This window comes from Apis laboriosa, unplaced genomic scaffold (genome assembly GCF_014066325.1).
Source record: "Apis laboriosa isolate Shangri-la unplaced genomic scaffold, ASM1406632v1 scaffold42_cov153, whole genome shotgun sequence".
NCBI classification, from domain to species: domain Eukaryota; kingdom Metazoa; phylum Arthropoda; class Insecta; order Hymenoptera; family Apidae; genus Apis; species Apis laboriosa.
In genome coordinates this window covers 260,312-275,769 of record NW_025223257.1, presented here as the reverse complement: position 1 = coordinate 275,769, position 15,458 = coordinate 260,312, and the positions used below count along the sequence as shown (strand labels likewise).

Here is a 15,458-nt window from a genome sequence, read left to right as displayed (position 1 = left end):
TTGGACTCGATGCCAGGTAAAGATCCAAGATCATCGCGTTTGCTGGTTCATGGCCTCGAATATCGATCATTGGATCGATCATCGCGACGTTGCAACGCGATGAATCGCGTTGGTTCCATTTTTCGAGGGCGAGAGTTGGTACGACGTTGGCCGATGTATAACGGTAGGCTAGGTAGATACGAGTAGTAAGCTATTCTTCTCTCGATAACTGGCTCGGCTACTGGCAATTAAGCAATTAACCCAATGCTTGGCGGAAACCCCTGTGGAAAATCCGTAGGAAAAGTCCTTTCCCTATTCCAGATACTCGGCCATGAGCGGAAAGATACGGAAACGTTTCTATGGGCTTAATTGACCGTGGCGGAGGAGCATCGTGGTGCGAGCCATTAGCGAACTTATCGAAGTCCACCGGGCTAGTCCATCAACAAACTCGTTAAGTTGATTAACCTCCGATGCACCCCTTCTTGCGCGGTTAATAAATGGGCGATGTGTAGATAAAACCGTGAAATATGAACAGTTATTAATTTCACGGTTAACGATTGTCGGCCCACCAAATAGATTACATTCGAAGTAACAATCCTGTTTCCCTTCCTCCTTTTTTTCAATCTTATCTCCAATTTTTAACTAGCGAGAAATAATTCGAATCTCTGCGAATATATATATATATATTACGAATTGGAACGGATTAATCGGTAAAGGAATTAAACGTTGAAAAGTAGGTTGAAAGTGGAGCGTTTGTAGATATTCGGATATCGGGAATGGAACAATTATTAATAAAGCGTGGAAAGGGAAACGAAACGAAACGAAGAGAAGGCCGGCAAATAAACGATCCCCGTACGGTTAATTGGTGCTACAGGTTTTTCCTTAAATCAAAAACTGTCACCGACGCGATATACCGGCGTATACGTGTATATCAGATATCGATCTACCGTTATTTACGAGGCCAACCGGATCGTGTCAACGTAACAGCTTCCAGGATACCGGTGTTCTGATCACGTTCCGCGTGTCCCCCGTTGTGTTGCGTCCTTACAGGACGCGTTTACGCCGCCCGTACACGCGTATATGCGTGTAGCAATTTACCGGCCGAAGAGGAGGCGTCGGGCTACATAAATCAGAAAGACAACGCGTCAGCTTATTAACCACCGACGATTTATTTCCGCCTGTTGGTACACGGACTTTCCACGCACCCATCTGCTCGTTCCCGGCCCGAACTGTTGCGATAAAATTGAAAAAATTCCTTCGAAACGAGAGAGAAAGAGAGAGGCATCATCGTTTCTATTCGAACTTTTTTTTTTTTTCGAATCTTTATCGAATCTTCTTTCCTCCTTTTCACGAATGAAAAAAAGAAGAAGAAGAAGAAGAAGAAGGAAAAAGATCCGTTTGTTTCCACGTTTGATAAACGATAAATACTTCGATAAATATTAAAGAATTTCCCATTGTCGAAACTTTCCTTTCAAGTTTTCCCCGTTATCTGCTCGAAACGACGAAACGGATGCGCGTGCATGTAAACGAATTCCAGACATAAATTTACCGACTTCCGCTCTCCATTCAGCGGCAAAGAACGCCCGAGACATCATCGGTATATTCGACGATACTTCCGGCAATTCTTGAAACCTCTCGACGTGTATGATAATGCTATCAATGTCAGGTGAAAAATAACGTTTGCTCCTCTCGTGTTCGAGTTTTATGCCTCTATACGTCAGCCCATTTTCACGTCCAATTTAAAATCTGTACCCTCCTACCATTTTTCTCTCGTCGCTTTCTTCTTCCTCCTCCTTTTTCTTTCACGAATTGATCCACGCGCGCGATTGTTGCGTAAAAAAAAAAAAAAAATAATAAGAATATTAACGAAAGATTGAGGAAAACGAAGAAAAGGGAGAAGATAAAGGGAACGAAGCACAATCGGAAGAGAAGGTATCAGGAATGCGAGGAAATATGGCGAAGGGTTAATCGTGGCGGGGTGGGATCTCCTGCAATTAATCGAGGGAGGAGCACGTCGGATTTTAAGGACTCCTCCTGGTGCGTGAAGACCCACCGCGGGTTCCGTCTTCCGTTATTTATGTTGCTGGATCCGAGGAGCTCGGGGGGTCCAGGAATGTCCACCACGTTTTCTTCCAAAACGCGATTCGACCGTGACTATTAATTATTGCCTCGACCCGCACACCCGCTTGAGACAGTTCCGACACTAGGCTCCGACTAGATACAACTTACCTCGTGGCCGTCGCCGATCATCGTTTTCCCAAAGCGTTTCTTTTTTCCAAAGTGTTGCTCGAAAGGAAAGGGAATCGTCTTCGAGTTGTTGGTCGTAAAGGATCCCGGCAAGGAATAAATCAAGACCACATGTGTGTTTCGCCAATACTACTTTATTCACCCAACCATCTCAATCTACGCAAAATCGCGATTTTTAGCCACGCGTGTGCCCGCGTGCGTCTCTGTCCCACGTACGAGCGTCACGCTGCGCGGGAGACGCAGGCGTATATTCCAGTGGCATACGCGCACGCTTGGAATAATTAACGAGAAAACGCTAGAAGAAGGCAGCGGGTAGGACAGAAATAAACCGTCGGGTATCTTCCCTCGTAGGCTCTCCCTTTCCTAAACTTTCCTTTTATTATTTTAACCTCGGAACGGAAGATATTATATTTCTTCCATCGAGTAATTTCCTTCTTTTCGATAAATTTTCCTTTCCCTTTTTTCTTTTCTCTCTTTTTTTTTTTTTTTTCTTTTATCATTCGTTCGTTCAGAACTCGGTTTAGTTTACGAGATATCGTTATTTCTCTAGGAAATAAAATCGGTGAGATGCGAGCAACAGTGGAGGAAACAGTGGGGGAAGACAATGCGAGGGGAAACGCGGACGAGCGACAAAACAGCGTGGTAACATCGCGATTTATCCTCGCACACGGTTGATTTATAACGATGCGTACAGTCACTATGCCACCATGTCTCGGGCCCTCTCATTTGTACAACGTACTTTCTCTCATTTGCGCTCGCGGAATTCACCGAAAAGAAGAGGAAAAAGAGGGGAGGGGAAGAAAAGAAAGAAAAAAAAGAAACGAGTGGAAGAGAAAGAGGAACGGGCAAGTCGTGAGTGGCGCATGAATTATTCAACCGGCAGCTCTCATTTGCCGCGCCGTTGATAATGATAATCGTCAATCCCTCCCCTTCCCTGTAATGATAACTGTTCGTCGATCTCGTTCGTTGGATCGCAATAATAGCGGCATTAATCACAGATCGACAGATCAAACATCGTCGTTTCACGATGATCCGAGTGATCGTCATCCGTCATCCGGTCATCGTCTTTTCACCGATGAACTCCTCCTAATTTTCCGTGTGACAGGAATCCCAGGAGGAAACGTTTGGACGTCGATCCTCGTCGAACCTCTTCCACATGTATCGATACCTGAAACAGACAATCGCGTCAAATCTGACGATTTTTCGAAGATTTTCACTTTCGAACGATCGTAATCCAAAAACCAAAAAAAAAAAAAAAAAAAAAAAAAAAAAGAAATACGGATACCTCTCGAAATCGAAAGACTCTTCTTCGTCGCGTCAACGTGTGGAAGAAAATTCGGAGAAAAAGATACGGTTACGAATCGAAGCGGAAGAAAGGGGGAGGGGGTCCAGGTAGATGGGAGGAGGTGATCCGTACCGCAGCCACGTTGCACGAAGAAGCACGTCGCTGTAGGTAAAACGTACCTACGGCATCCTGCCCCCCTCCCCCTCCCCCTCCCTTCTTCCTTTTTCCTGCCCCTCCCGTGGATCTGACCCACCGACGGTGGCAGTAGCGGCGTGCATAACAGGGTGGACGTTTAACATATGACCGGCTACCAGTGTTATTAATGCGCCGGTAGCGTCGTGCTCGGTTTCTTCCGAGCCCACGTACGGTGCCTACGATCCCGTGGCCGGGTTGGGGCCACCCGCGGGCCCTCGATCGCGGTCCACGGGTCGGCCCAAGGACCCGAGTGGGGTAGCCGAGGAAACGGCGCGCACCGTAGACGTAACACGACACTCGGGTACCGCACCGCGACCACGTCGTCCTCGTCCACTCATCCCTCGACGAGTTATGTCTTCCTGCTGGCGGCGGGTCTAATTAATATGTGTTTAGACAATGTATATGAATATATGTATATATATATATATATATGTGCGCGTCGGCTAGTTAAACATTCTAAAAAGAAAAGGGGGAGGGGAGAGGAGAGGATCTCTCTTCTTCTTTCAAACTCGATAATTCTTCTTTGAATGCGATAGAATCGGCGTCTGGTAAAAGAAAGAATCTCGATGGAGGAGGGGATGACGGACGTCTCGATCGCGAAAGAAGAGGAAGAGAAAAGCGGTTTGATGCGCGGATTATTCGTTGGAAGAGGGGTTACGTATTCCGCGACGTGGAGGCCGAGGGAAGCGTGGAGGAACGCGATCGTGCGAGGCTATAGGCAAATATCTCTCGCTCAGCCGGGACATTAGGAGTTCTCCCGCGTCCGGAGGATTATAAATCCTTAATACAGATCGGCACGCGATGCCCGGCTCGTTAGGGTGATGCATGGCCGACTCTGGTGTCCCGGGGTGTACGGTAGCCGATACCAACACACCCGTGCCTCGACATCCGAGAGGCTGGTTCCTGCGGGAACGGCTACACCCTCACACACCGCCAACCACCAGGTAATAATGAGAGATCAGAGATACGGGCCGATATTAATTGTGCGCATCGAGTGTGGCGGTGCTGGCTGCTGCTGCTTCTCCGCTTCTCTCCACTCCGGACCCGGAGAGGAGAGAACCGACCGCTACCGGCTTACACCGATCCTTCGATGCGATACGTGGCGATATACGATACAGGACCCGATCCTGCCTGCTTCGTTCGTTCGCGAAAAGCCCGCTCCTCTCCAATCTCCTCCTCCTCCTCCTCCTCGTGTGGACACACGAATTTTATCCCCAATTTATCTCCTTATCCTTTTTTCGTGATTTTCTTTCGCGGAAGGATCCCTCCCTCGTGTTCCCAGCTCTCGGTTTCGGCGGCGAGAGATAAATGAAATTACGAATTTGAACGAGAGGGGGATCGTATCGTCGATCATCTTTGTCGATCGATGAATGGATTACCGCGAATGGATTCCATCCCGCGGGTGGAACGTGGTCGTCGTACTCTTCCGTTTATAATATAATATCCTCCGTTTCCTTCGTAAAATCGTATCTGGAATCCGTTCCGAGAAAATATCTATCGGCGGTAGCGGGGACCTGCTGCTGTATCGAAGATACAGATCTCGAAACAAATTACGAACGATGCTCGCCGCTGTCCTGCCCGTTTGCTCGTCCTTCGCAGCTGGAATAATCCGAATAATCGCCGCCCGTTAGCGGCCCGAATGAGATCGCGTCTTTTTTAAATCGACGCGCGTATCGTTGTCCCCCTTCCCTCTCCCTTAAGGAGAGGACTGGATTTATATGCAGCGTAATAAGTTCCCTCGGAATTAAAGTTCCACGCCTCGATACCAGTTTGCTTCGATAACGATCGAGGGAACGGTCGCTACAGATTTCCTTCCTTCCTTCCTTCCTTCCTTCTTTTTATTTCTCCCCCCGAATCACCGCGTTGATACATTTATCGAGGCAAATTGGACTTCGAAGTCGAACGATCGAGGAACGCGCTTTCTATGAATCGATCGTTCAAACGACTTTGTTCCTCGATCACTCTGTAATCTTTCAAATTCGCGATTGCGATCTTCGACTTTTCGAAGAACCTTTTCCAGAATTCTTCGAGTATCGTGAAATTAAATAATTTTTCTCACGGCCACGATTTTAATTAGAGGTGTGAAACCGATCATTTCACATCGCATCGAGGAGGAGAATTTCAGGCGCGTTTGTAGCGAAAACGAATCCCTCTCGTTCGAAACCCTCTATTTTCCCAAGCCAAAACCGAGACGATTCTCTAATCCCACGTGGCGAAATAGGAACGCGAGCTACGTTGGAACAAGAAAACGGGTATAGGGTATTCCGTACAAAGTGATCGCAGGTGTATGTGCGCGCAGCATCCTCGGACGGTCCGTTGCTCGTCTCGATCCGGATTACGGTAACACCTGGCCATCCGCAATTTTATCATCCTTCGTCCCGGAAGGATTCCAATTTTCTTCTCCCGTTACGCCCACCCTTCACCCTCTTCTATCCGCCTCGCCTCGCCGCCGTCCACCGCTTCTTCCACTCTATCTCTCTCTCTCTTTTTTTCCTTTTTTCTTCTTCTTCTTCTTCTTTTTCTTTTCTTTTTTCTTTTTCTTTCTTTTTTCTTTCTCTTCCAACGTCTCTCCCTCACGGAGAGACTCAATCTGTGTCTCATCGTGGATTATTGGGATTTCCTCCGGTGGAGGAAGGAAGGGAGGAGGAAGTTGGCTGGCTGCTTGCCTCGACTCCCGTGTCCGCGCCAAGGGAATCGGTTAGAGAAGAGAGAAAAAGAGAGAGAGAGAGAAAAGGAGAAAGAGACTGGTTGACCAGCGCGAGACTTTAATTCTTTTCCTCCGTGAAACGTTCGACGGGGACGCTCCCGTTCGCCGCTCCCCGTCGAAATAAGGAGCTCCGCTGATCGGTGATTTCGTCGAATTGTCCCGGCTGACAATTTACTCTCCCGCTCCCCGATAAGTGGCACCGGGATCCTGGATTTTTAAGTCTTCCCCCCTCCGCCCCTCTCCTTCGTCGGCCGACACGGAAGCACGAATTGCAGGATTTTTAATTTCGTCTTGTTCTTCGGCCCCGCTCGATCCGGTAATCGCGAGGATTTCTTGGAAATGGTGAATCTGCCGGCGAACGGGGTTGAGGCTATCCCATTTCCCATTCCACGTTTTTTTTAAATAATACGCGTTCAACGAACTTACGCTTCGGAGGGTCATCATCGTTAACGCGACTGGATTCATTCCAATTATAAGCCAAAATACATCGTTTCTTTCCCCCCTCTCTTCCTCTCTTCTCGCTCCCGAGAACCAACTCCGCCTCGCAGATGGATTTTATCGAGATGCCCCCACGAAGATCTTCTGGTCGCGATACAAGTAATCCCGAGGAAGACGAGGTTCCTCTCGTTCAACGGCTCTCGTCATAAACCGACGAAATGATCCTCTTACGGGGGATAGGCGGAGACGTCGAGGCGAGCGAGGAGGAGGAGGAGGAGGAGGTTGGAAAAAGATTGGCACGTCACGAAGGAGATCGCGAAGCAGGGAAACCCACGATTCGATGGGGGAGGGGGACACGAAAATAATGATTGTACGGCCGCGAGATAATTAGCATAAGGAGCTTACAACGGAGAAGGTACGACGAGGGGAAGGGAGGAAATGCGCGGTTACATCAAAAGAGGCCTTCCCCTCCCTCCTTAGCCCCAAGAGTTCGGACCCCCGACTCTTTTTCCTCGCGACTACGAGCCGCGGAACGGAATCGATCCGCGATGATTAATTTTCAATCGAGGTTTAATTACGCTAGCCGAAGGTTGTGAAGCTGGCCGATCGAAGAGCTGGGGTCCCTGGGATGGGGGGGGGGGAGGAGGTGAAAGGGCGATCTCTCCGGTGAAAGGAGAAGAGAAGAAAGGGAGGAGGGTGGGAAAGAGAGAGAGAGAGAGAAGGAGAAAGGGAGGAAGTGTAAAAAAAGGAAGGGAAAGAAATGGAGGAGATGGTGTCCCTACGGCCCTCGAATAGAAGGGACATCCCCCTTTTCGCCGATCCTTTCCTCTTCCTCCTTTCTGTGCCAGGATTGCGTCCAAGATGGAGGGGTCGCGAAGCCGTGGAACTCGAGGGAGGCGGACAGGCAGGACACGATTGCCAGTGAACACCAGTGATTAGATGGCCCTCTTTCCACATGATTCTCCGGATTGGACACCCCTCCCCCTCCTCTCCCCCCTGTTCTTGCCGCAGAGGGACGTAAAAAAATGCAATCGGCTCTTACCGTAATGAAAGAGAACCGTCTCCGGGTAATTCGAATGAACGATGCCTCCTCCTCCTCCTTCACCGCGTCCACGTACGTACGTACGTGTGCGCACATCTCTTCTGTCTTCTTTCGTGGACGCGTACTCGCGCGCACAGGATGTACAGGATACGCTATTATCCCTTAAAGCTCGCCGCGATCGCAACGATCTCGAATCTGCTTTCGATGCGAGCAAATCGATCCATGGCGCGTAATAATCGCTTCGCTGTCATTTTTCGACAAATTCCGGATTATGGAGTTCCGTCCCAACGAGGGATAGTTAATCGGTCTGGAGGGACGCGACACGAGATACGAGATTGTCGTGTCTACAAAATGAAGACGTAGTTGTTTGGATGCTTCCACACGGCGAGAAACAAGATCCTATGCCAGGGAGGGGCGAAAAACCCATGATTCCCGTGATTCATGAGACTTTTTACGCTGGGTGGCCGGAATAATTCACCCTAATGCTCCTGCTAACTGCCTGCGGCCGTGGCGCGCCGATTGTTTATTGCCAAAAAGCATCTCTTTAATATATATCATCGCCTCTGCGCTCCGTTCCGTTCCGAATAAAAAAGTGGCAAGGACGCGAAGGATCGAGGTGGCGCGAAAACGAAACGAATGGATCGAGATTTCTTTCTTTTTTTTTTTTTCTTTTTTCGTAACGGAACGGGAGCCCTTATGTACATGTACTTTTATCGGCGTAAATCCGGGTATATATGTGTGCGTATAAAACGCGAACAAAGGTCGAGTCATCTTGCTAGGCCTCGTCGAAATTGTCGAAGACGCGGTTTAATCGCGTCACCAGTGAATCCGTGAATCCGCGACGTCGAGGGTTGCTACTCTTTGTGCGCGAAAGGTGAACTCGTTACGGGGGGTGAATGGGAAGTGATTCGAGATTAATGAATGTCGATCATATTTGGACCGGGTTCGCGGTCTGTAGAACGCGTTTGATGGAGAGAAGGGTACAGTTTTTTTTCCCCCTTTCGGTGTCGGTGCGACAGACCGTCGAGTATCAACAGTGATTGCAAAACGACCACGCGGACAGGAGTGCCGTTAGACACGTGCATTAATAACACTCGACATTCAGTATTCTTCCAGCGCGCAGACTGGTTTCTCTATTTCTCTGTCCTCCGCAAACTTCTCTGCGAGCCACCAAACTGGATTTTCAATACTGGATTTTACGCGACAAAACCGAATATTTTGTTATATATACATATATATATATATATACAAAGGGGAGATCGTTAATCCTGGCTATATACGCTTATTTATTTTTGCCACGATTTATACGCGTGTTCCTTTTACCGGATATTTTTCAACCTTTGAAGAAGAGAGTAGGCGTAGCGTCGTCTTCGTGGTGGGTAGGAAAAAAATTTCACTCGTTTGGGAGGAAGATGGATAGATAGAGGGAGGGCAAACGTTCGCGAAAGAGGGAGGGGTGAGGCAGAGGCAAAGTGAAAGTTGCGGTAAAATTGACGTACACGCGCGAGAGAGGTGTATTAATTAGTGGCGGAAGAGAAAATAGCGAGGAGATAGGCCCCGGGGTTGAAATCGTTAGCGAGGGGTTTGCCTCGCGATTCCGAGTTGGCTCACCATGTCAATTCTAATTGCGTTTGACAGTAATTTGGCAAGGGAGAGAGGGTTTGATTGACAGTCAGTTTCGCTCCAAGGCGTTCTTTTTACTCTCTCTCTCTCTCTCTCTATTCATTTCCCGCGTTCTTCTTTCTACGCCAACAACAATACTTTGCACGTTACAACGTATCTATATCGTATCTTGATATTCCCGATAACTTTCAACCTTGATCGATTAAAGATTAATCGATATCTCGTCTTATTACGTTCTTAAACAATTTTGACACCTATCTCTCGTCACACAAGAAAAAAGTTCTTGTCGATATTTTGATTCGCTTTGATATTGGGGAAAAAGTGAGACAACAATTTTTTAACTTTCTTATAAATTGAATTATTAAAAATTATATGGATCGTTGTTTTCGAATGATTGAAATAATTTACTGGTCATTCCTCTAGACGAAGCGAAAGAGAGAGAGAGAGAGGGAGAAAGAAAGGAAGATGGAATCTTATTGGCGGGCGAAGATAGAAAGTGATTTCGACGGGACACAAAATCGCGCGTGTAATGCCACCCGGTCGATTCATTTCATTAGACACGCAGCGAGGACGTGACGCGTGATCGGCTCCGACCCTTTTTACGATCTGACAATTCTTCGATCATTTCGACGCCGTGGTAAGAGGAAAGCGTGACGAGGATGATGGCTGGTCCACGATGTTCCGGCCACACGCGTTAATTAAAGTTCGCGCAACGATGATACACACGATGCGTTTCGTCTCGTCTCGTCTCGTCCTTTTCTTTCTTTTTTTCTTTTCTCTCTTTTTTTTTTTTTTTATTATTCGAGTCGCTATGAGTCGCGTGTCTCCGGAAGAATGCCTGCTAAATTATCGATCGTATCCCCTAATTAACGAGATAGATGTACACGAGTTTCGACGTATCGATTGTATACCGTAATGTAGATTCTTTTCCCGCAAACGCAAAACGACGACGCCTCCCTCCCCCGCCAATTAACATTGGAAAAAGGATGGACAAGTTAAACGCTACGAGTTTGCGAGTTTTTCTTTTTTTTTTTTTTCCTGTCACATTCGAGATACTTGGAATTTCGCGAGACGAAACGAAAAAAAGATTAAAAGTGCTATCAACAGATAGCACACGTACACGGACAACGACGACAGAAATTTATACGCTCGACGACGGTGAACATTGACATAGGCAGCACCCTTTGACAGCCAGAAAATAACTTTGGCAGGAAATATCGTAACGGGGCAAAATATAATACGACTTTCTTTTGTTTCGGGACAATGGGCGAAATATAAGTATCAATGGAAATATTAATATCGAGGGGGGAGATACGTGATATCTCGGCTTAAATACGCGCTCGTGCAAATCATTGCTGCGTCGGCTTTACTCGATGCCAAAATCGGCCAGATCGATTTTAATTCGAAATTAATTAAACCGCGAATCGATTCATCGTTTCGATGCCCGATGTTTATTAATCGATAATTACGCAAGGGACGCGTTTTTGTAAAAATATGTAGCATCGTCTGTTTGAAGAATAAATATCTTCCTCTCCTTTTGCTCGAGTGTCATTAAATAATTACGCATAATTGTTTATCACGATATATATACATATACATCGATAAAAATCAAAATAGAAGAAATAGCGGAAGGAAGATGAAGGAATTCACGATACAAAATATAATAGAATAGAAGGAGGATAAATTTAGAGAGGAACAAGAGGGTAGAGGAAACGTTACGAAGAATGGGAGAAAGCAGAGGAAAGGAGGAGAGGCAGGCCGATGGTCGCGCGAGGAGAGAAGAGAAGGTAGATGAGAAACAAGGGTGTGAGAAAGGAAAGGTGTGAGAGAAAGAAAGGAGGAGAAGGTGGATGGATGGGAAGCGAAACGGAGCCGGAGGTGGGTTTATCTCGCTCATCCTCATTAAAACCCTTGGCGGCCCACCCCTTTCTTCCTGCCTGCAGCTCGTTGTTCCTCTTCCTCCTCCTCGGCTTCTCTTCTCTTCCCTCTTCCTTCAATTCGAATCGCACCCCCTCTCTTCGCGCACCAACAGACGACTACGACGATGGACGACGACTCGGTTGTCCCAGTGTTGGTAACGCGAAGACAAACACCGACGTTGAAAACTGCTCGACGCGCGGCTGCGCTTTCTCGTCTATCTGCGTGCGTACGCCGGTGTATACGTGTGTGTGTGTGTGTGTGTGTGTGTACGTGTGTGCGGTATACCCGGTAGGCATCCCCGGCTCGTTGTAGCACGCTCTATTAATTAAAAAAATGGGGACTCCGAGGAATGCTGGTCAGCGACAGTGAGGGGGTGAGAGCGCATCGACGCCTCCGTAATTGGAGAGGGATGGAGGGAAGAATGAAGATTTCGTTGCTCTAACTACGCTCCTAATGATTCTTTAATCATTCCTTAATGTCGCTGGAATAATCTCTTGTCTTTCTTTCTTTTTTTCTTTCTTTCTTTCTTTTTTCTTTATCGTTACGCACACCCCCTCCCTACTCGTCAACTTCAACTTACGCACGCGCTTCTACTCTCTTCGTATTCTTCTCTCTTAATCTTAATCCGTTGGATCGTTGCATCCGTTTCTTTCTTTGTTACTTTTCTATATCTTTCGATATTTCTTTTTCTTATCCTAAGAAACCGGCTCTTCAACTTCGAAATAGATCGAATCGAAGTTAATTCTAAAAGACTTCTTCGATTCTGACTTCAATTATTCCGTTAGATATTTGTCTATTAAAAAATACTCGGGATGAATTGAAAGGAGGAGAAACTCGCTACTTCCGTCCAGCTATCCCTCTCGTTTGTAGATTTTTCCCTGAACCTGGTAACCAGGAAAAGAGATCTGTTCTCGAGAGAGTGCTCGTCTTGCTCGGGTTCGGGTTCGGGTACCTTCGATATAACGAAGGGTGGTGGCTAAAACAAAGGGCCGGTCGCGGGTTGGTCGATAGTCCACGGCCGCCAATCAGGCGAGACCTCGCCGGCAACCCTCGTCCTTGCAACTTGCCATCCGCCGAGGGTGGGTTACACCACGGGGAGAGAGAGTTTGCTCATCCCTGTAGGAGAGGAACTCGGAGAACGAAGGATGGCCAGGGTGTCTCGTCGCCAGGGTTACGACTCGGATGGCGAAGACGGCTTCTTCTCCGCTCGTTCCTGTGCCTACGCCTATATGCCACTGTCTATATTTGTGTCTGCTTCCCTCCGTGTTTGTCTTTCGAGGGAAACGCCTCGAAAATGGTGAACTTGGAACGTCTCGAAAAATGGAGGAGGAGGGGAGAGAGGAAACCATCTTCATTGATTCCCCGAATAATCGAACTAATCCTGTTCCATCTTCATACCGTTCGAACGATTATTCGTGGCCGCGAAGAAGAGAAAGAGAGAGAGAGAGAAATAACTGGCCGCCTCCTGTCTCAACGTATCTCGTTTATTCAACACTTACTTTTATCATACATCCTTACGCGTAAGATCTACATAAAAACTTATTAAAACGAGCTTAATCATATGTTCATAACTGGTTCTGGGCTGGGGCAGCTTCGCGTGACGCTTCGGTGCACGGTGTTTCCGTTCTAAAACATAAAAAAGAACCAACATTGTTATTACTCTCTGTGTCGCTCGATTCAATTTTTTTTTTTTCACTTATCGAATTAATACACATCTTAATACACATCTTATCGAATTAATACGTCTTAAAATAGATCCTAATTCTAAATGAGCGAACGATACACTCGTTCGATCATTTTCGATCGTTAAAAAAAAGATTTCACGCGATGAGATTCAACAATGTAATAAAGAGCCACGACGAAAAGGAGGATGGAGGAGAATGGGGAGGAGGGGAAAGGAACACGGGGATTCCACTTTTGTGACGCGAACAAACGAGAGGCAATCGCTGGATCGGTGATCGAGCCTTCAGTGCCACCGTCCAAGTGGCAATATTAATTTATTCCTCGCAAAATGCCTCCCCGTTCCGTTGGGATTTCGAGCTGAAGCGAGGGAGAGGAAAAAGAAAAAGAGAGAAAGAAGGAAACGTCCTCGCGATTCCGCGGATCAACGATCATCGATTGTTCCGGGGCGTCAGGGTAGAACGATCTCCAAGAACCATTATTAACCCCGTTCGTCCCGCGGGAACGACGTTTCTTCCTCTGTCGTTTCTGCGCAGCCAGCACGCGTATCCCGTAATTAATAATTGCGAGTAATTACCCTTATCTCGTTCCCCGATGATATCCTCGCAATTTCGGAATTTCAGTGTATTGATTCCGTGCTTTCGTTTCCCTCGCCAGATTTTGTACGCGAATCTCGCGCGATCGATTTCCTTTTTCTCTCTCCATAATTATATTTCTATCTTCTCCGACGATCATAAAATATACACGAAATCCTTGCTTCTCCTTCGATCGATCAAAATAATAACACGTAGGTTGGGAAAAATATCTTGGCAATCTCGTGTGATCGATTTTTCGAGAAAAATTCGAAGAAAGAAGAAAGAAACGTGCGTTTCGTGATGCTGGTTTGCAACGAAACGGGCAAAGCGAAATCAATCGATCACACGGGAGGAAGAAGAGGAGGGGGAGGGGGAGGGGGAGAAAGAAGAGCAGCGAGAGTAGCGAAATAAAGGGACGAGAAGAGAATAAGAAGGAGAAGAAGATTACGTGGAATAAGACGCGCGCATCATCTCCAAAGGGCCGTGACAAATGAATTTTTATTAAGCCCCGTCCCACCGCGGCTTATCAGCCGATCCGATTGGCACAATACCGGCACCGAATGAACGAGACCCGCAATATCGAGGAGTCTCTCTCTCTCTCTCTCTCTCTCTCTCTCTTCTTCTCCCTCCTCAGATCTAACCTCGCCCACCCTCTGTAATTATTTTTACGAGGGTGAGAAGCCTGCTGCCGCTGACAGCCTCGCGGTGGAGAACTAGCTGACGGAGACACGACGAGGATGAAGCCCGGAACCAATGAACCGTTCCGTCAAACAGAGACACGGGCCGAGTGAAACAGGTAGTGGAGGCGGGCCCCACCCCTTTCCACGCTTTTTACGCTCCGCTCCTTCGAAGGCGGGGGTGGAAAAGGCGGACGGGTGGAGACAAAAGGAGGATTCGTGTCATTGGCAGTGTGCCTCTGCCGAGGGGGGGAAGGGGGAACTGACAGCCAGGGAGGACACGTGGCTCGAACACCTGTCCAGAGGTTGGAAAACGTGCGCTCCACTGTGTTTGCTCGCGGATTCGTTTCCTGTAACTTCTTCAACCTTCGAAGACTAGTAGAACCTTCTAGATGGATGAATATCGGAATCGATGACGGATATATCACGACGGAATTGTCGAAATTTGGAGTTGGAAAAATTTCAATTATCAGATTAGGATTTAATTTTGGAAGGGAAGAAGGTTTGGTTGGTTCGATTTTATACGATTTGAGGAGCGAGGGAGCAAGTGTCTATTTCTCGTTCCAAAGAGGCTACTCGTTGGAGAATTCGGCCGGGTTATTTCGATCCTAACAGGATGATTCGGGAGGAGAGGGGATTGGGAGAGGGACGAAGGATGACTCGGCGAGAAACGAGCGTTCAGCCACATCGAGCGAGATGTGCCTGGCTCGCTCTCCGCTTCAATTTCTGGCGTCAATTAAAAAGTGACGCGGACCGAGGAAAATCAGTAATTAACGAACCAGCCACCTTCGCCTTCTCCGCCCTTCCTAGCCCTTCTACTTCTTCTTCTTCTTCTTCTTCTTCTTCTTCTTCTTCTTCTTCCACGATTTTGCTACCACCGTCGTCTTTAATCGTTCACCGACGAATCCTCCCTACTGTCGTACCCCTAACCTAACCGATCTTCAACGATTAAAAATCAGTCGAAATTTTCTATAAAATAACGATCCGAGATGAGAATTTTTTCTCTCTCTCTCTTCTTGTTTAATCAATCAAAGACTCGATCTCTTCCTTCCTTTGGAAGAAAATATTCGCCCGGACGTGAAATACATTC

General features: G+C 47.3%; 1 protein-coding gene across 9 annotated transcripts in view; it reads right to left on the bottom strand.

The window, feature by feature from the left end:
* Nucleotides 1-2,354: 2,354 nt before the first annotated feature.
* LOC122716132 (transcription factor Sox-2) overlaps nucleotides 2,355-15,458 on the bottom strand; it is a 270,718-nt gene continuing 257,614 nt past the window's right edge. For 3 of the 9 annotated variants that reach the window (XR_006346950.1, XR_006346964.1, XR_006346963.1), the window contains one exon: nucleotides 13,000-13,062. Coding sequence is in view for 2 of the 9 variants with exons in the window: in XM_043938917.1 (XP_043794852.1) it covers nucleotides 3,313-3,394 (82 nt within the window). In the remaining 7 variants the exon portion in view is untranslated. Of the gene's footprint in view, nucleotides 3,395-12,924; nucleotides 13,063-15,458 lie in introns of those variants that run through there. The other 6 variants (XR_006346947.1, XR_006346948.1, XM_043938917.1 and 3 more) reach the window with 5 other exon arrangements.